Here is a 19,771-nt window from a genome sequence, read left to right as displayed (position 1 = left end):
ATATGCAATATTTAACGCGGCTTCCATGAGTGATGTTGCTGTTACAAAGAGTTGAAACACTGGCCATCTCTGTGTTGATTTGAGGCACGACCTTGCAATTTGCTGTCTCTGTTATTACATCCTACCGTTGAATCTAAATATCTGTTGTTAAGTTGAAAGTCAAGTTCTTTTGATTGTACTGGAGCAGAGCTGAAGAGAGGAATCCGGGTCGACAAGTGACAAAGGTGGGGGACCTCATAGCCAGGAACCACTATCTGTTCAAAGTCAACTGTCCATGACCACACAGCACTCTTTCTAGAGCTCTCCGCTAGTTCTGGAGAATAACCGTGCAGGGAGATGACAATTATACATCTAGGGAATTACAAGTGCATTTCCATCGTCTCTGGAGAATAGAACCGATGTCCAATGAGCTCTGCGTACAAAGCTACGAATCCATGAGCATGTATTTATCATTTTATAAGCACTATATCTTGCTTTTGGCGCGGTTATTTCTAATTTATTTCTAAGCCTACCCTGTGATCCTTGCTGACTCCAGACTTGTTCATTTTAATCATAACCTGGAACATCTCTGATAAGTGATAAACTCCTCCCATTCCCTTCGTTAATTTCATTCCACTATCTTTGTCTTCCTCTTCCGTTTATTTAAATCTCTCCTGTATCCCAAGTGGGGATCAATAAATAGACACCAACGATTTGGGTCTCTCAGAGAGAAGAGTAGTCTACTGCTGAATGCATTTTTGATTTACGAATGCAAGCCTCCACTGTGCAGTTTCAGATTTGCAGTTTGAGTAAAGATTGAATGCAGAATATAGAACGGTGAGGAGGTCTCAAAGACGAGGTTATTTGTTTTCAATTGTTGAGGAGACACAATAACAATAGAAGAAGAGTGACAGCAATAGAATGTTCTCTTTACTAAACTCTTGCTCAAGCAATGCTCTGGCGTTCCTGGTGACTCTGGTGGACAACCGAAGTACTTTTCAACTGCTCAAGCACAGCCACGTCACAGTCTGTGTTTGCGTTCGATTGGTCATCACAGACACGGGCCAGAAGTCCTGCTTCGCGCCATCCATGGTCGCTGTCCTCGCAGTCAGCCCCTTTTTGTGACGGTCCTTGCATCGAACTATCAAATGATTTGTTCAATGTGGCTGGCGCCACCAATTGGCAATTCGTATCTTCCTTCCAATTCGCGCAATGAAGGAACCAATGAGCCACTTGACCCCGCAATAGGGGGCGGCTCGGTAGCGAACCCTGACTACTCCGTATTGAGAAGTGTGGCCCCCAGTACTAGCCCGGTTTGTCTTGACGAGAGCGGCCTAGTCCGTCCTCCCGAGATGGCGGAAGGCTGCCCAGAATATTTAGCTGTCGCTGCCACTCACCGTGGCTGCTCTCGATATGTGGGCGTGGAGGAACAAGGAGAGCAACTAATTTAAGCCCTGATATTTGGTCCGCATATTCAGTACTCCGGGCCTTACGGGTTAGCGACTTTCATCTCGTGCGTAATAGCCCCAACGCGCACTTAGGTAGGACGGTGTGGGGCGTCCCAAATAACGCCTCACTATTCTAGTTTGTTTGTTGACCTAGAAGTGCGCGTGAACCTCAGTTCATATCAGAAATTATGTCGCTTATAGATCCAGACTTCTCTTGCAACACAACTATTGCGGGGAATACGGACGTGGGAGGACCAGGGGTCAGGACTAGCCCAAACATCTTCCGCGAATAGTCACACTGACGCAAGACAGGTCGTTGGGTCCTTTGCAGTTGTTGCCTGGTTCACCGTCATTCTGACTTTCATCCCGGCCTGGAAGGAAACGAAGGAAACGTACCAAGAATGGCGAAACCCCAAGGACCTAAGTCCTACGTCTCATGGAAATGGACCATCTGGGCTGAAGTCGAACGGGACAGAGCTAGTCGAAAGAGGTGCAGCCCAACGCATTAACCAAGACGCGCCGTCGCAGCTCAGCGACAACGACCACCAAGATCAAAACGTGATTCTCTCGAGACGCTCGCCAGGGCGATCCTACACCATCTCCGGGGTCCGGAAAGTGAAGCCCATTAGGTCCAGTGTAAGTGGCACCCAGGCAACCCCGGCAACCGAGGCCAGGCGCGACTATCAGCGAGTACGTCTCAACAGGAAAGGGTATGACTACGTCAAGGGGCTCCATGCCTCGCCAAAACCGGAATCCCCGTTTGTTGAAAAGATTCTCAATGTCCTTGGAGATCTTGGCGACCTTCAGGCAATCACGTCACTTGGAATCATTATTTCCGGCATAGCGAACCGGAACGACCTCACTTTTTACCACGAACAACTAGTTCTTATCTCATATATGATGGCGCTTAACTCATTCTGGGCTATACGCATCAATTACATGAACGTCGACTCTAAAGACAATGAGTGGCGGCTGCTAGTGAGACGTTTGGCCATATTCGTCTGCATGGTACTGGCAATATACTATCAGACCTTCGTCTATCTCCGTGAGGGAAAACGGCATCTATGGCCCGAGCCGGACAGCATTCCGCACAACGACACTGCAGGCTACTGCTACAGATTCATGGACCGGGCGAATCCTTACTTCTCCTTCTACTTCTGGATTATCGGTCAGGGGCTATTCGCCTTCGCCCTAGCCTTGTGTTTGTTTCCATGTACCAAGCGCTGGAATGAAAGGTGGTTCATCTGGACAACGGTGATAACATTGCATCTGTGGGGCGAGATGAGGGCCTCGTGGGATACATTCTTGAAATCTAAGGAAAAGAAAGGCTGGACAGCGCTACAGACCGCTTTTTGCGATTTTAGCATGATACGAGTCGTGTTTTGTAGTGCCATGGTTGTTCTGTGGTTCTTGCTGGTGCAGCTCCTTGCTATCTGGTCGTACGGCGATGGGTTCTACCCACTAAACTGGTTCTGCTACCTCGCATTCCTCGTCTGGAATACGTTTGACCTCATCACCCTTGTGGCAGTCAACTACCGAATGGTGGAAGGTAATGAATTAACGACATGGGGCTTCGGTCAGGTCTTGCCGGTCGTGGTGGCGTTTCTGTCTATTATTTACTCGCTTGTTGACGAATTCACCGGTCAGTGCGACATCTCCTGAACTATCATGACCACCATGGATATAGCTAACGATACTCCCCGAGCAGATGCATCTGAGAAGGAACAAACAAAGGTTAAGAGAACCCAGACCTTAAGGCGGACGGCTGATCCCGCCCCTGGCGTTGGTGAAGCCTCGGTTGAACGGCAAGGGAGGTTTCTGCCCTCGTCCATCAAGAATTGGAAGGGGAAACATCCACTGTTTGTTTCTACGAAGAGTGTTAAAAACCCGGAGAGAGATGCAGAGGCAGGAAGGCGGCCCCCAATAATTGGGGACGAGACGTGGGAGCCATCGAGTCAAGCCAGGTCGTAGCAGGCTGCCAGGCCATTATTATATTTGAGGTGAGCATCATGAGCACAAGGCAATGGAGGAGCTGAGTGTACTCCCATCCCAGAAGTGGGCCGTCCCAGGCAGCCCAGCGGGGAGCTCAGCTCCAGAACCGGAAACGGCTTTTGGCGTGCTTGAGTTCCGAGTCTTTGAGTATTGCATTATCATGACCTATATCTTTCTGATATTTGCCCGGGTATCGGGAGATAAGTCAGTTCAGAAATAACTTCCTCTTCACCTGCTTGCGCCTGTGTGTTACTGAAAGTCCCTGGTTTCGCGCTGGGATACGGTTCTGGCGAATTGCCTACCCTGAATTACGGGTTGGGTTATGGAGCTCTGTAGATGAATTCGAGGCGGGTTATGGGGATTAGTTGAGCGACTGAGCGACTGTGTTGAATTGGTACGCTACGTTAGCTAGCTTACCAGTCCTTCCAGCACCAGGTTCAACCACTAATTTAGTGTTCTCCACTCTCATTTGTCATGCGTCACTCGCCGAGCTTACCAAGCTCACTAATATATTATTATTCTGATTACTTTTGATTTATTAGCTAATTTATAATGTATCGAAGAAAGCGGGCTCGGCATTATCGATATCGCCGATAGGTAATGAGGATAAAAACCCTTACTTTGGACACTTTCTCCTCTACTTTCAAACTTTACTCTCTTGTATCTAGTCATTCTGCAGACTGTCAACCTCCAATATATTGATTTTGTACCAATATATTGTTCCCATTCCAATAGACTACTAGGGAGGTGAACCCGGCACGGGAGGACTGAATATCTTGTGGAATGCGTCGATTGGTCTCACAATATAGCTCTTTCAAATAACGATCTAGACTTGGCCGTAAAAGGACCCCTGCCTTACTCTTTCTAATTTCAGCTAGTAGTAGTCATAGTTGTGGAGCTTAAACAGGTCGCTACTATCTATTATGAGCTCACCTCCGTAGCTCACCTACTCACCCCAGCCCCGGTTTGGCTTACTCATAGCTCAGGCTATAGTAGTGACAGCTCAGGTCCAAAGACGGAATTAGAAATGCTCATGTCGAGATTCCGATATCGAACTACCTGTTCCGCTAGACGTCCTTAGTTAAGCGAGCGAAAAAGGGGGATCATATCTCGTCACAGTATACGATGAGCCATACCTCGAATAGAGGAGGTCCTCTTCGCGTTCCATATGCTAAACCCCATATTACAGAGGCATGATTCAAAGCCTCTCACATTTCTAACCAAATGTGGCAGATTTGACTAACAAGCCTGCTTTCGCATCATATCAGACTTCGTCCTTAGGCCAACAGGCCCTGCAAAAATCCATGAATCACGGATTGATTCCATGCTCTGGGGATAACATGCGATCTCAGTGGGAGATACACTTTATGACTCTATTATAGCAGAGTACAAAAGCCTCCACTGTTTCTCACATTTCCCAATTTGTTCTTTCCATCAACATACCAAACCTCTAAAAGCTTCATCAAGGCCTCCTCATACCAATCGCTCTTCCATCTAGGTTTGGATAAGCTTAGGTACTCTCGTTGACTCTTATTTCAGTTCGGTATTGGAGACATCTTTAGAAAGCCGCAGGTCAAGAGGCTACCACGCACAGCCATTCCCCACCTGTAACGCCGCACATCCTCCTTCGAAGAGAACTGAGAAGCAACTTTGAGTTGCACTTGCTTTTCAATCAAGACGAGAAATTGCAATGTCGGCTCATGAATCACAAGCCGATTTTACTCAAGATGAGGATGACAGAATTCAAAGATTACATGGATTTTACGGGTTGACCTTTTACAGCATCCAGGAACAACATTTTCCCGAGAGGAGTGAAGAAGATATCGAGAGGAGGTTCTATGAGGTGAGAGACGCGAGAGCTGCGAGAGATGCGAGAGCTCATTTAGGTCCTCGAGCACAAAACCAAGAACTGCAACAACGAGAACACCAGTCTGCAGCTCTTCCTTCGGTCGCGGAAAGGCTTCTTGATATCGAGGGCATCACAGATGCTTATCTCGCAGAAGGTGGCGCAGCGCTTGTAGCGCGCGTGCATCCACGTTGGTCTGACATTCTGGTTGTCAACATCGCGTGTTTGAGATCTCTGCTTGGCTCAGAAGCCAACATACTCCCTGAGGCTACAAACGCTACTCATACTTTTCGAACCGTCTCTTTGGCGTCACAAAATCGCCTTGGGCCTCCTGGTTTGGCGCAGCCCCCAGCAATTATGCGAATGGCTCAGGCACTGGCTATCTCACTCTTCGGCGCTACCTGTCCCAGAACTTGTTTACAATGCGAGGAAGGATCGAATCCAGTTTTGCTGGAATGTCGTCGACGAGCGGGATATTTTGGTGGTGCTTGTAGTGAATGTGTGCTGCACGGGCGTAGTGAAACGTGCAGCAGGTTTGGTAAGGCTCTCTGCCATGAGACACGTGTATCGCAAGGAAGTCTAACTCGGCTTGTAAAGAGGCCACACAGGGATTGCGCTCGGCATGTGATCGATGCAGAAAACGCTGTGTTACACAGACATGTAATCGGGAAAAGGACGGCTGCCAACGCTGCAAACAAGTAAAGAAAGAGTGTACGTACCAACATTCAGACAAGCCGGTAAACAGTTTCAGCCTAAGAGACAAGCCAAAGAATCAGCAGCGCCAGCAGTCATCATTGAAGTGTGGTAACTGTTTTCACCGTAAAACCCGTTGCGACGGAAAAAGATCTTGCAATCACTGTATCAAGACGAACCGGGAATGTGTTGATGTGACCCAAGAATCACGTAACAAGTATCCTGAACGGGACTATCGAATACCGGATCCTGGCCGTTCAGCAAGAGCATGCGATCACTGCCATGGTGGAGCTGAAGGCTGTGATAAGATCCTGAGCGGATGCAGTAGCTGTAGAAACATGGGGAAAGAGTGCAGGTATACAAAAGCTGCGACAGATCGAGAAAAGAGGCTTAAGCGTAAAAACACACAGGAAGGAAATGTTCAGCAGGGGTCTGCTCGCCATCTAGGAAGCCAGGCCTTGCAACAGCAACAAGTGGACGATGAATCTCTTTACGGAGTCTCTCCTCCCGCGTCTGGTAACCAACAACAAGCAAAACGCCCACGAAGTGTGAATTTTGGAACAGAGGGGCCAGGAGTTGGCTCAACTTCCCGAACAACTCCGGTGGCACAAGCCCCTCCCAGACCGAGAGACCCAGTTACGAGCGCAGAAGCGTCTGCTTCCCGCCCACAGCAACATCAACAACTACGAAGCTCATTGCCAGGAGATGACGTTTCTTCAAGTTCGAGCATATTAGCAAGATATGCTCCAGAGCCAAGGAGAGGTCCTCCTACTCCAACCCCGCCACTGCACCAGCGACGGCCAAGGAGAGCCCCCCCTACTCCACCTCCGCTATCAAATCAACCACAAGAATCTCCGTCTAGACCAGTCAGTGGAGTGGCTGCCCACGAAACTCAGGTTAGCATGGTAGAGCTTGGTCATGCATTGCCAGCGGCATCAGGACCAGGGTCGCATGTGATGGGTGACAATAGACGCGGCGGAAGTGGAAGAGAGACTGAAAGGGTAAGGGGCAATGGCCATGGAAGGGGACGTGGAAGAGCATAGTGGGTATTTGGATGAGGTGGGCGTTCCATATAGGGGGAGAGAATACGTGCTCATGACCCTACAGAAATATCTGACGAAGTCGTGTTGGGTCTTGATCTGTGTTGCATGTTAAAAAGTCATTCTCGTGGCAATCGTTGCTTTCAAAAATCCCGGTCGATAGAACCTGAATAAGGGGCTGTAGTCTAGAATGTTACCACATCACGCGCGAGTTTTGATGTCCGCGCCTCTGGACTTGAGACCAGGGAACTGTACTTTAGAAACACCAATCAAGCGTTGTTTTCAAAAATTAGCCTGAACCCTAATACTTAAGTTTGATTGCTGTTTGATCAAAAGAATCCGTTCCCAGATGAACTTTCTCTCTGGGATTAGGATCGCGAAAAGTATATTTGCGAGGGCTCGACTTTCGATAGAGAACAAAAGCATGCCGCACTATAATGTCCACGTGAGCCATTCTATCTTCTTTCCTTTGTTACCTTTGTATTTACCAATGAGAGCGATGCAAAATTGCCTTTTGGAGGTTTATTTAATTCACCAAGTGCCTGCTTCTCTCTGTATAACTTTATGCGGGACCAAACCCGACCTTAAGAACGTTAAAACGATAGTGTGAAGTGAAAAGCGGGCAAGGTAAAATGAGTTTTGTGGGAAGTTGAATTAGGTTTCGGGGTTGATGTTTATGTGCCGCCACTTGAGTTGCCCAGTTAAGCGAGCGGGAAAAGGGGAGCTAATCACGTGTCGCATTTAACATATGTCATAGCATAGCAATAGCATAACAGCACATCTCATGAGATATGACGTCATTGTGTTCCGTACGTTTAATTATACATCATACGGAGGTAATATTTAGATAGGGTCGACTAGCAAACGAATACAATCTAGAACATACAACAGTCATGATCCAGGCGAAACCCGAAGGCAGACTGTTCATGCCATTGGGCTGGAGAGAATGAAGCTCCGATTCTGACTCAATCCCCGTGTGAGAAATTATTGCCTCATTATTTTAATCCTACCAACCTCAAGTGGGATTACTGACACTCAACATTTCGACTATGGCTGACATCAAGCTTCACCCATCATTCAAAGCTCTGTTGAAGTACTGAGTCGTACCCCTGAGAATAAACCTAACTCTATTGGATGTTTGGCAGCCAAGGGCTTGCTCCAATCAAGCTGAAGCGACCAAAGTTCAAGGAGGGCTTTAATAATAGCATGGTATGACCCCACTCTACTGTTGGCCAATTAGACGGCCGATTGCCTGAGCCAGCAAATTGATGAAGCCGGGCTAAGCTTCAGAGTGCTTACAGAGCCATGCCAAAGTCCGCCTTACCTCAACCTGTAACGCCGGAGAGTGCATGAGCTGGTGGACTCATGAAACAATAGATTCTGTAGCCCACTATCAAAGATGCATCCTCTCCTTTGAGCAGTTTCTTTGAAATCGCAGAAGTTATTTCAACGATGGGTCAACTAAATCAGAAGCCGATTTCCGCAGCCCCTCAAGCCATCCACATTGAATTGCGAACCACCGAGAACAGCGCCGCCTATCTCCTGCCCATACTTCAGTGCGTGAAAGAAAGCACTCCCTTCCTCATCTTGTTAGAAATTGGCACCGGCTCGGGGACCATCTCAGTGTCCTTTGCAAAACTCACATCAGATGGTCAAGTCACTGCCATCGATCTGAAGCAGAACGTCTTACAACGCGCTAAAGCTGTTGCAGTAGGTATCTGAAGCAGTCAAGAATATCTATTTTCAGCTAGCATATGCATATGACCTACCCTTTGCCTACGGAACCTTTGAAGTTACATACTGCCACCAGGATCTCTACTATTTGGCGACCCATGGAAGGTGTTGAGGGAGATACTGCGTACAACGAAGCTAGGTGGCGTCGTGGCTGCTCGTGAGAGCGACTTCGAGAACGAGTGCCTGTGGGAATTGAATTGCTCTCCTGAGCTTTTAAAGTCAGAGCCAAGTGGGATTGGATTACGGCAAACTATAGTATATGGTAGTGTAATATACCCGCTAATACATAGAGAAGTCCGTGGTATATTCCCAATTCTTTACATAAGCAGGCTTGGCAATGATTGGCGTTTTTAGTAATCGATTATAATCGATGCCATAATCGTAAGGTATTAATTAAATCGATTAATAATCGATTATAAGCGAGCAAATCCCTGCCCACGTACCCCCTTTTCTAATTCTGGATAGTTAAGGAGTTTAGTAAAGTATTATACTATATATATAATAAAGATAAGGCTCTCCTTTATTTACATATTTAAAGAAAATATTTAGAATTCCACTTCTCTTTTAGTACTTAAGGCCCCCTTTTCTCCCAAAGTTATATAATTTAACTTAATAAAAATCACTATACTTATATATTATTGCCCCTCTTCCTTCTCCCTAACCCTTTATTATTACTTAAAAGTGAGCTCCTTCCTAGGAGGCTCTTTATATATTATAAAAAGCTGTCTCGCAGTAAGCTATTCCCCAAGAAGCTCTTCCCTAGCGAGCTCTTTGCGTATTGCAGTGAGCTCTCCCCAGGGAGCTCTTTACGTATTGCAGGGAACTGTCTCGCAGTGAGTTGTCTCGCAATAAGCTGTCTTCTGGGGAAGAGTGCCCCGGGAGATAGCTCACTATAATACGCAAAGAGCTCTCTGGAATACAGCTCACTGCAATGCGCAAAGAGCTCCCTAGAGAAGAGTTTTTTGGGGAATAGCTTACTGCGAGACAGGCTACTGCAATACGCAAAGAGCTTCCTAGGGAAGAGCTTGTTGGTAGACAGATTACTGCGAGACAGCTTACTGTAATATACAAAGAGCTTTTTGGGGGACAGATTACTGCGAGACAGCTTACTGCGATACGCAAAGAGCTTTCTGAAAAAGAGCTCTTTAGGGGATAGCCCCTTAGGGAATAAGTGGGAAGTGAGCTTTAGTACTTGAAAGTTGCGAGGAAAAGGAAGCCTATATAATTATAGGCTACTTATTGCTAAATTTTAGGGCCACGGTCGCTAAATTATAGGCTATAGGTACTAAAAATTTAGTGCTTGGTACGGGGTAATAATCGTTTGGTAATTAATTACTAATTAATGCGATTCGATAGTATTCGATTGTGTCCAGAATCGATTACTAATCGATTGCTCAGTAATCGTTGCCAAACCTGTATATAAGCGCTTGTTTGGATGAATTTAATGCTAATCGTAACATTAGCCCAAGGAATATTAAAGATTGTTCGAGTTGGCCGGACACGGAGAGCCGCATTGAAATCTGGACAAAGAGCCAAAGCCGCATACGCATTATCGTTAATTTCATCTATGCCATTCAGTCGAGTAGGGACTAACCTGTAGAATTCAAATAACAGCTCACTACTATTGACTAGCACGATGTGCTCCACCAATAGGACTCGTACTACTGTCAATGCATGCCCTATTCGCTATATCTAGACTTGATCATCGAGTATCGGAAACGAGATCTGATAGAAGAGCATAATACGCCCTGGAAATTTGTGGGAAGCTTTTGGGACATTGATTAAGTACCGCCACAAGTAGTTTGTATTAGCTAGGTGGGGCATTCTGGCAAAGAGTTATATTACAAACACTTGACTTCCAAGAATGACTTAGCTAGATAATCGATGTGTAGCAATATTTAGATTTGGAGGGCTTCCAAGGTAAGGTTTAATAGTCGGGCAAGCCGCAAGCAACGGTTGCACATGTTTCAGGCCAAGAAATTCTTGGTACCCCAAAGCTGCTATTCTCTAGCTCAAACTGGCCAATCTACCAACATCCTCCTGTCGCCTTGGGCTAAAGATTGCCACGAGGAGCTTTGCTTGCTCAACTAGCACAACTTCTGTGGCTACTGAAGATAAGCTGGAAACCATGGCAAACGCTTGGGCAGAATGGAAAGACAGGGAAGATGCAAGTTTAGGAATAATCCACGGAGAAATCCTAATCCAGAAATAGCGGCAAGAATACATACATGTTCCGCTGCTTCTCACCCACTTGATAACGCTGACCCACCAGGCATATGAATAGCTTCGAACCTGTGACAGCCAAGCAAAGTTAACTCCAACTCTCACCAGAGAAATTACCAGGTCTCCGACGGCCTCCTTTCCCTCTCTGGGCTCCGCCGCATTAAGCACGCGTCTCCCCCTCAACTCTGTCCTCCGCCTGCTCAACCCGCTCGATCTTGGCCTCCTTCAGCTCCGCGTTCGCCATCTCCGCTACATCAATCGCCGAGTCGCCATCGAAAAATTTGTTGATCTCCTCCATAGGCGTATACCTAGTCTCCACAACGAAGAAGTAGATGATTCCGACTTCAAAAACCAGAAACACACAGTAGAACAGATAATATTTCCATGCGAGAGCTTCAAGAGCAATGGCGTTCACGTATTGGTTGAAGAAGAGCGCTGAGGTTACGCAGAAGTTTAGCCAGGTGAATCCCTTGGCTCGGAGGCCATAGGGAAGAATTTCTGTTGTGTATGAGGCGAGGAGACCAGATCTGTTTAAATGATGTTATTGACTCTCTTCAAGATATGTAAATTTTGGAGTGACTTGCTTGAAATCGTAGAAAGAGCCGTAGACGAAGATCATGAAAACGAATGCGCTGCCGAGGCCATTGACAGGATGGATGGCATATCTGGCCGCGATTATTGTCCAAATTGTAAATGCGAACAACGTGCCGATCGTCGAAATAAGGTAGATCTTGCGTCTTCCGATTCGGTCAACGAAGAAAGACATGGTGATATTGACGATCAAGCCCCACGTTTTGAGGCCACCATTGACACCGAGCTGGGTCTGAGGGCTCGTGATACCGATGTTGTTCATGACTTGATACAGATAGTACGAAATGAGTCCATTTCCGGACCACTGTGAGAAGAATCCAATTGCCGTAATGATACCGACTCTCTTTCGGTTGCCTTTGGTGCGGAGGAAGTCAAGCCAAGTGTTTGCTTCTGCCTCCTTTTCGATTGCGAGAGCAGCGCGAATTTCAGTATGCTCAAGCTGCACGAACTCATCTTGGCCATTGCCGTTGGCATGATAGTGCGCCAGTATTTGGAGGGCTTTGTCCTCTTGGCCACGGTTGATGAGCCAACGGGGAGACTCTGGACACCAATACATCATGGCCAGAATGAAGACGCTGCAGATGCTTTGCAAGAGAGAAGGGAGCCTCCAAGACCAATTGCTCTGTCTTAACATCAGCGCAAGCTGCTTGCGATTGCATAGAGAGACATACCTGGATCTGCAATGTTCCATATGTAACCCAAGAAGCGATAAATGCACCTGAATGATATGAAGCTGCGCTCAATGTGACAAGAATTGCACGATCTTGAGGGTGTGCAATCTCAGCAATGGGGAGAGGAGCTGAGCCGAGCACAATGTTGTCGCCAAATCCGAGAAGAAGACGGGCAGCGATAAACATGCCAAAATTGGTAGCGCCGGTCTGCAGGCCAACAGCAAGCAACATGATGAGGCACCCACTAATGATCCCTACTTTTCTGCCAAATCGATCCACTACACAAGAAACCAAGGTCAGAATCGCACTTTCTGTGATGGCAGGGAGATATGTGAGGACAGCAAGGTGAGATGACCAGGTAGAGAAAAAGTACGGGCCAGCAGCAAGGTGAGAAAAAATCATGTGAATGAAAAGGGACTTACCGGTGTATGGGATGAAGAACAGTCCTAGCATGGAACCAAGACTCATTGATGCGTTGAACAGACCGAGCTTGCTCCCCTGGGGGTGGTTGAAGTATTCTCGCCAATAGCTTAGCGTCTGTAGACCATTCATCATGGAGCCATCAAAACCTGGATTGTGTCCGCGTTAGCGATTGGGGATTTCGAGGAACAGACAGTTTTTTCACACTGCTTACCATTCGCAGTGTTTGTGAGAATAAGAACCAAGATGTAAAAGTAAAGTTTGCGCAGATTCTGGTCCTTGTACCATGTCTTTCGAGGGAAGGTCTGCCCAGCGAAGAAATAGTATCCTTTATGAGGAGGAACTGGTTTCAAGGCTTCATTTTGCTGAACTCGAGGGATGTGATCTTTGAAACCCATCGTGTTTGCGCTGTTGATATAGAGCTGCAAACAAATTATCAAAACGGTACGGAAAATGGATAATTTCCAGTACGAAGATAACGGCATAAAGTATCGGGAATATAGGGCATTATTTTATGAAGACCACTAAATGCCCTGTAAGGTCTTACTTTAATCTCCCTGTAGCCGTTCCTAGCCCCCTGTAAGCCCTGTAGGGGTCCCCTGAAGTGTGGCTTACCTCGCTAAACCTCTGATTTCGATTATTTTTTGATCAGTTCGATTCTATCTATTAAAATAACTACCTAATAAATAGCTACCTTCTCTTGCCCCTTCTTCCGTCCCTCTTTATACTCATTCCCCCCTTCCAAGCGTATTATCTCCTTTACGTAATCAGGGATTACTATAATCCACTCTTAAATCTTGCTCTGAGGGAGGTCCTCCCAGCATTTCTCCCACCTTACTCTCAGCTTCTTCCTATCACTAGTAGGTCCCCGCTTAGTAGTCTCCTTTTTCATCCAGAACCAGGCCTTCTCAATTACATTGAGATCAGGTAAGTTCCCTGGCCAAAGCATCTTCATAATCTTCCATAGATTATAAACCTTCCCTTGGTAATATAACTTGTGGGCTCCTGCATTATCCTCCTGTACGATAGTCTTTGGTCGATCTTTCTGGCACTCCCTCGCAAAGGGTAGAAGCTTCTCAATTAATATCCTCTTTTGGTATCAATACTAATTAATCCCTCCTCGTCCATTCTTCACAACAAAGGCACCAGTCTCCTCGTTATGCTTCCATACCTTCCGTATTCCTCCAGGGGCCCTACCATAAGCCTTCTTCCAATCCCTTAGCCACTTCCTCTGCTCCTTCTCCTACTTCTCTTTATTAGCCTTCTCAATTAACGAATTCCTCGCATCAAGATCAGCTTTGCGATCTCTCTTCTCTTATAAAGTCTCCTTTTCCTATATGTGACAAGGCCCCTTCTTATTAAAGGAGAAAGACCTCTAAAACATAAACTTAGAAAATTCTTTCCACCTTCTCCGTATATAATACTTATTATACGCTTCTCCAGGTAATCTCTATATACGTCTCTTTCCCCTTATACTACCTAATTAGACAGTAGTCTCGTCTGTGAAAATCACATCTTTCCAGTCGTTAAGCGTCTAATACTCTCGCTCCAAGTACCAGGCTAATCGCTCTGCTTTATTGAGCTCGTTCAAACCAGGCTTAACTATCAGTTTATACTAAGAGTAGCCTGTATAAGTAAGAACCTTCTATATAGTTCTAGGTGCGATCTCATGACCCCTCTTCTTTACTTCCTTTGCAATTATAGTACAAGAAAAGCCTCTCGTAGTAAAATTCTGGAGAACGACCTTTAGAACATACTTGATTGCTTTAGCGGAGATTGCAGGTCAACCAGATCTTGGTATATTCAGAATATACGAGATCTCCAAAGGCATATTCTTATTCTCTACCTATCCATACTCCCTAGCTATAGCTGCAAGTTAATAAACAGCCGATCTGGGTACTCCTATAGCCTCTCTGATTTGTCCCAAAGACTTCTTATCCTCAAGTATATAAATAGCCTTAATTCTGGCACCAGTAGAGTGCTCTTTGGGCCCAAGAGTAGCAAGTACAAAAGCAGTTGATAAAGCGGGTAATAGAAGGGCTGGTTCAGCTGAATCATCGTCTGAATCGTCCGAATCTGACGGTAAATTATACCATGCATCCTCTTCATCTTCGGTATGCTCGTCAGAGCGTTCGTCATCTGAGGAATCAGGAGGAGAGGAGAGCTCTGATTAGCTATCTAATAAATCAGGAAAATCAAATAAACCTCCAAAAGTAGCCATAATAATGGCTAAAGTAAAGCGAAAGGTATCAAGTATTTTTCTAATCAATTAGAATTAGAATTCAGAACGAAGTGTATGTGGAGAGGTGTGTATTAGGGCTGATTACCCCCCCCTTTACTCGCTACTAATTAGTGGACTCGCCTATATTTATGGGCGTTTGGGGGCGTTCAGCACCTGTCAAGCTGCATAAGCCCATATTAAGCCTTCAGGGCACTTTTAGTAAGCTTATAGGGGCTTACAGGGGACTAGGACTAGCTACAGGGAGATTAAAGTAAGACCTTACAGGGCATTTAGTGGCCTTCATAAAATAATGCCCTGTATTCCCGATACTTTATGCCGTTATCTTCGTACTGTGGAGGACCCTAAAATATTGCGGGCTTGGAGCGGCTTTAAATATCCCTCAGATTTCCTACTCCACTCCTCAATATCCCTATTCTTCTGTTAGAGAAATTTCAAGGCGAGAACGAGGAGCGCGGGGCCACGTTTGAATTAAGATTTAACCGATTGTTCTGTAATTGGCTCCGAGGATAAATGGGAAATCGCTCTTGGGAGGGCTGAGAGAATGAGTTGCTTCAATGGTGCCTTACCCCGCAGAAACCCCCACCTCTCCGGTGGTTACTCCACTAGCTCCCCCGGCTAGCTTCCGAGCAAAAGTCTACATTGTCGCGGGGCTGATGTGAAATCTTGAAGTAGATTTTGTCTGATCTTCCTGTCATTCGTCGTTGGGGTAAATGCAAAGTTCACCTTAGGAATCCTAAGAGAGTGGAGCTGAAACGGTGAGTGGGGAAGTTCCATGGACGCGGACTCGAACAGGGCAGGGAGCTTTCAGGCTCCCAAGAGCCGAACTTCCATAACTTACTTTTGTTGTGCAGTGGTAAATTCAAAACTTTTAAATAGTTTAATCATACTTCTCGAGCATCATGAAGTCCCGTCCCAACATTATTAATGGTTACTGCTCTATTTGAACAGTAATACCTTACCGTTAACGAAAGCAGAACTCACGGAAAATCTTGGGACACACCGCCAGCTCTAGATTATGGCACCTCCCAAGTTAAGATAATGAAAGGTCCCTCAAGAAAGCGGCCATAAACCTCCGCGATGCGGTTCTCTTCCCCTCTACTCCTCTCTTGATAACCGAGCAACAACTTATGGCTCTTATTGGACCGAAGTTGTAGAAATATGCATAAAGATTTCATTAAAGATCCGATTGTTCTCAGCTTTGCAATGGGATTTGGCTATGGAAAGTTCTCAAGTTTGAGAGACGTACTTTAAGATATTTTTTTATTGGAGTGCATGTGCTGAATTATGTGCAACACAGCAACAGGTTTTGAAAGCGCATACACGACTCGAGATAAGGGCTACTGCTAAGGTGGTTAAAGTCCCTCGCTGATCAGGATAAATTCGGATCCCTGCAATCCTATAGCTGTCGCAGAGAAACAGACATTAGAGGGCTGCGTCTTGGCAGCTTACCCCCGCTTACCCCCGATTCCCTCCTCTTTCCCAAGACGAAGCATCTACACCGGCACATGCTCATTTTTCATTACCAGATTAACGATCAGGCAGATTGATGATCAGGGGCACAAAGGGGAAAGCCTCTCGGCAGTGAAAGAACGATACTAAAGAAGCGTAGTCATGGGGTAGATATCAAAGTGGGGTTGGTGGTTTGAATGTTGCCTTTTGGAGAAACTTTGTCCAGCAGCGAAAGTTGAAGAGAAAACACACTGAATCGAAACTAAATGTGAAAGTGCTGGCAAATGCCTTTTGATGTACGTTCTCATTCCACCTCCAGGTTTTCAAACTGAATTTCTCCTCCTCCCACTGATGAATTTGCGAAACATCCAACAACAGGACCTATGAAGTCAGGAGCTGTCATATCTAGAGTATCCTGAGCTTCAAATGAGATCCAGAGATCTATCTCTGAGTCAATCCTGTAAGAAAATGTGTAAGACAGCTCGGTATATTCAAGCCGAAATTCCACCCATCCTCGGAGCTGAACAGTGTGCCGGGCAACTTTTGAAATCTTCTTGGAGGTGACAGTGGCCTCAAAGACAATCTCCGAGGATGTGTAATCATAGAACAGTCTCATGTAACGGTGCTCGTCTTTGTAGTATGCCAGACCAGCCACCAGTCCTGCAGTGGCTATATCGGGATTCCGCATCAGCACTGTTGATCTTCCCACAAGACTTCGTTGCCGCTTTCCGACAAAGGTGACTGGATCTTTCCATTGTGAGAAGTTGCCGTCACTTGCTGTCAGAGTAAGAGTCTTCCCGCTGTTCGAAAACTTGTGGTCATCAAGCTTTGCATCCCGAATGTAGAGATAATCAACCATGGGTGAAGAGGTCAGACGTGCCTGACCCTCAGCACGCACCAACTCTTTGCCACTTTGCAGGATTGGATTCATTTTGACTTGTGACAACTTCGGCCATTTGCCTTCGGACCATTCTCCCACGGTGAGAAAAGTCTCTCGTCCAAGGGTGTATCGGCCTTTGTCTTTGCGTACTCTTAGACACACACCCCACCACTGCCCCCGCTCGTCCCGCACTATATCACAATGCCCTGTCGCTCTGTAGCAGTGGCCATTAGCTACACTGTAGTCCCAAGGCACAAGTGGTTGCGAGCTTACCTGATGTACTCAGTGGTGCCGCGAGCAGTCAGTATCGGATTCTGTTCAAATGCTTCGTAAAGGCCCCAGATGTTTTTCGACCTCGCCACAGTGATCATATGGCCCTCACAAGTCCCACTTTCAGAGATCATAATATAGTACCACGAGTCCGCTTTGTACATATGAGGACCTTCAGGATAGATTCCTCCGGTCCCTTGCCATATTTCTTTCTCCTCAGTAAGTTTCTTCCCGGTTTGGAGGTCAATCTCAAACAAATGAATCCTTGTCATTGGGCCAGGAGAAGCAGAACCCTGCATGTATACTTTTCCATCGTTGTCGAAGAAGATACTTGGATCTATGCCATGGAAGTCGAAGTAGACTGGATCACTCCACTCTCCAGACCAAATGTCAGTCGCTGAGACGATGAAATTCTCGGTCACATCTTTATCCGAACCACCCATATGGAGGATGTTTGTGCATACAACGTAGACGGTGCCATTGTGATGACGGATCGTGGGAGCATATAAGCCGCCAGTAACATGCATCACATCACCGGCTTCATCCTTTTCAGCCAGTCTGGTGTCAGAGAACTTCAGACTAAGTTGGCTTTGCCGATGGATTGCGTTGCCTGTAATATCATGTTAATAAAACACATTGTTGAGAAGAGCTCTGAGTGAAGGTACAGACTGATATGCTTCCACGAAATGAGATCCTTCGAAGCGTATATTGGCAGACCAGGAAACATGTGAAACGTTGAATTCACGAGGAAAAAAGTTCCATCAAGCAAAATGATAGATGGATCCGGTGCGAAGCCTGGTATTATGGGGTTGATGGAAGTTGATGCCATGGCAAAACAAGGTTTGAAAATGCGACCGAGAACTATGTGGTGCAGAATAGGCAAGCCACATTCAAGGCGGAATAGAATGCCAAGAAATACTTCCTTTGAGAAACTTCGTCCAAAGTTCAAACACCTAAATCTGAAAGTTCTTTGTAATAGTTCATAGAACCGGATAATATATCAGATGAAGCTCATGATTTCCACTTCCCAGCCGGTTAAACTGACCCAGACTCGCTACCCCACTTACCCCTCCCACTCATCAATAGTTTGGCTGTGCCTTGCATTTCAGCTGGCTTGGACAGCGGCAATGTGTGCTTCTGATTTCTAACCCTCCACGTACCCCCAAAGAAAAATTGCTTCAACCAGAAAATGTTGAGTGCTACCTCAGTGGGCGAGATTGAAAGGATTCGAAAGGGACAATGTGGCACGTGACTTACTCTCCTTTTAGGTTTCATCCAAGGCAATCCCTTTAGCCCCTAACCCTTTAATTAAGAAGAATGAGCCAGAACGAGCCAGAAATTTCTGGGGCCATATTGCGCATTGCTACGGCGTAAAGTCTTGAATCACATAAGAAGCCGTGATAGTAGAGAAGGAAAACTTACATAGCCTCAATAGAATCTGCTCACGTGACAAGCCGTCCACTAAGCCGTGTCACTGGTGCAGTCTCCATAAATACAATATTACTCTAAGGATTTTCTCTGACAAGTTACTCAGGTTGTCGCTAGGTTAAAGTATATGAATATGTAAGGCGCTCTTCCTTTAGCACCCCCTATGTCATCATACCTACACCCCCTTAGGTGCAGCAAAACACAACACAGCACTTACATCGGGTCTGGACTAGCATTCAGCGTGTAAGCCCCACTCAGGCAGCTATTTTCCACAGTCGAGTCACACTCCCCATCCGAACTTTGAGAAGAAAAGCCTCTGGGGACCGTATATTCCATCTGCAGGGTCGAGAGTGCCTAGGCTCTGCCTTACCACAGCTTTCCCATCCATTGAGGGCCGTCCTTTTTCGTTATCTCCAAACTCTAAATTCCGCAAGACTTCAAAATCTCATTTTTTTTCTTTGGATGAAAATTGCTCATCCTCATAGATCCGATAAGGAGTTTGACACTACTTCTTTTTCTTCTGTTAATTTCCTTTTCATTATAATTCCCATTATTATTCAAATCCGTTGGTGGTGGTTTGGGTGGCCTATCGAGTAAGCGAAAACCGCGTACATTACCCTTCGTTTATTTGCGGCAGATCAGCTTATAGGGCCCAACACCAATCATCGGCCTCATCTCATCATTGAGATCTATCCGCGTTTAAAACGATGATCTCACAGCGTCACAGGCAACCGAACCAGGTTGGCGCAGTGAGAGGGTGAGATTTTAGCGATCATTTTCTGCCTTGCAAGGTTTTGCGCCTCTCCATCAGGCTCGCCTAAACGGACTGCATATACGCGTAAAATCAGGTACTCAGCATCGCCCG

At 46.2% G+C, this 19,771-nt stretch overlaps 5 protein-coding genes across 5 annotated transcripts; 3 read left to right on the top strand and 2 right to left on the bottom strand.

Annotated features, from left to right (window-relative positions):
- Positions 1-1,139: 1,139 nt before the first annotated feature.
- K444DRAFT_660552 (uncharacterized protein) lies at positions 1,140-3,506 on the top strand (the record flags this gene model as incomplete). Its single annotated transcript, XM_024886477.1, has 3 exons — positions 1,140-1,394; positions 1,629-3,069; positions 3,115-3,506. The coding sequence occupies 3 exons, from the start codon at positions 1,140-1,142 to the stop codon at positions 3,396-3,398; spliced, it is 1,980 nt and encodes a 659-aa protein (XP_024741089.1). The 3' UTR covers positions 3,399-3,506.
- A 1,603-nt stretch (positions 3,507-5,109) lies between these two features.
- K444DRAFT_713987 (uncharacterized protein) lies at positions 5,110-7,001 on the top strand (the record flags this gene model as incomplete). The annotated part of the gene is made up of 2 exons (XM_024888313.1): positions 5,110-5,803; positions 5,995-7,001. 2 exons carry the CDS (start codon positions 5,110-5,112, stop codon positions 6,999-7,001), a joined length of 1,701 nt encoding a protein of 566 aa, XP_024741088.1.
- A 1,389-nt stretch (positions 7,002-8,390) lies between these two features.
- On the top strand, positions 8,391-8,921 carry K444DRAFT_713985 (uncharacterized protein). Its single transcript, XM_024888312.1, has one exon. It carries the CDS (start codon positions 8,451-8,453, stop codon positions 8,718-8,720), a length of 270 nt encoding a protein of 89 aa, XP_024741087.1. The 5' UTR covers positions 8,391-8,450; the 3' UTR covers positions 8,721-8,921.
- Positions 8,922-11,085: 2,164 nt separating this feature from the next.
- On the bottom strand, positions 11,086-13,035 carry K444DRAFT_713982 (general substrate transporter; the record flags this gene model as incomplete). Its single annotated transcript, XM_024888311.1, has 5 exons — positions 11,086-11,482; positions 11,540-12,168; positions 12,218-12,495; positions 12,640-12,786; positions 12,852-13,035. The coding sequence occupies 5 exons, from the start codon at positions 13,033-13,035 to the stop codon at positions 11,116-11,118; spliced, it is 1,605 nt and encodes a 534-aa protein (XP_024741086.1). The 3' UTR covers positions 11,086-11,115.
- Positions 13,036-16,607: 3,572 nt separating this feature from the next.
- K444DRAFT_555256 (glycoside hydrolase family 43 protein) lies at positions 16,608-18,358 on the bottom strand. The gene is made up of 3 exons (XM_024876695.1): positions 18,148-18,358; positions 17,482-18,088; positions 16,608-17,422 (listed from the first exon to the last, which is right to left on the bottom strand). Exons 1-3 carry the CDS (start codon positions 18,305-18,307, stop codon positions 16,633-16,635), a joined length of 1,557 nt encoding a protein of 518 aa, XP_024741085.1. The 5' UTR covers positions 18,308-18,358; the 3' UTR covers positions 16,608-16,632.
- Between the last annotated feature and the right edge of the window lie 1,413 nt (positions 18,359-19,771).

The sequence above is a fragment of the Hyaloscypha bicolor genome, assembly GCF_002865645.1.
Source record: "Hyaloscypha bicolor E unplaced genomic scaffold K444scaffold_39, whole genome shotgun sequence".
Classification (NCBI taxonomy): Eukaryota; Fungi; Ascomycota; class Leotiomycetes; order Helotiales; family Hyaloscyphaceae; genus Hyaloscypha; species Hyaloscypha bicolor.
This window is presented reverse-complemented; position numbering and strand designations above follow the sequence as displayed.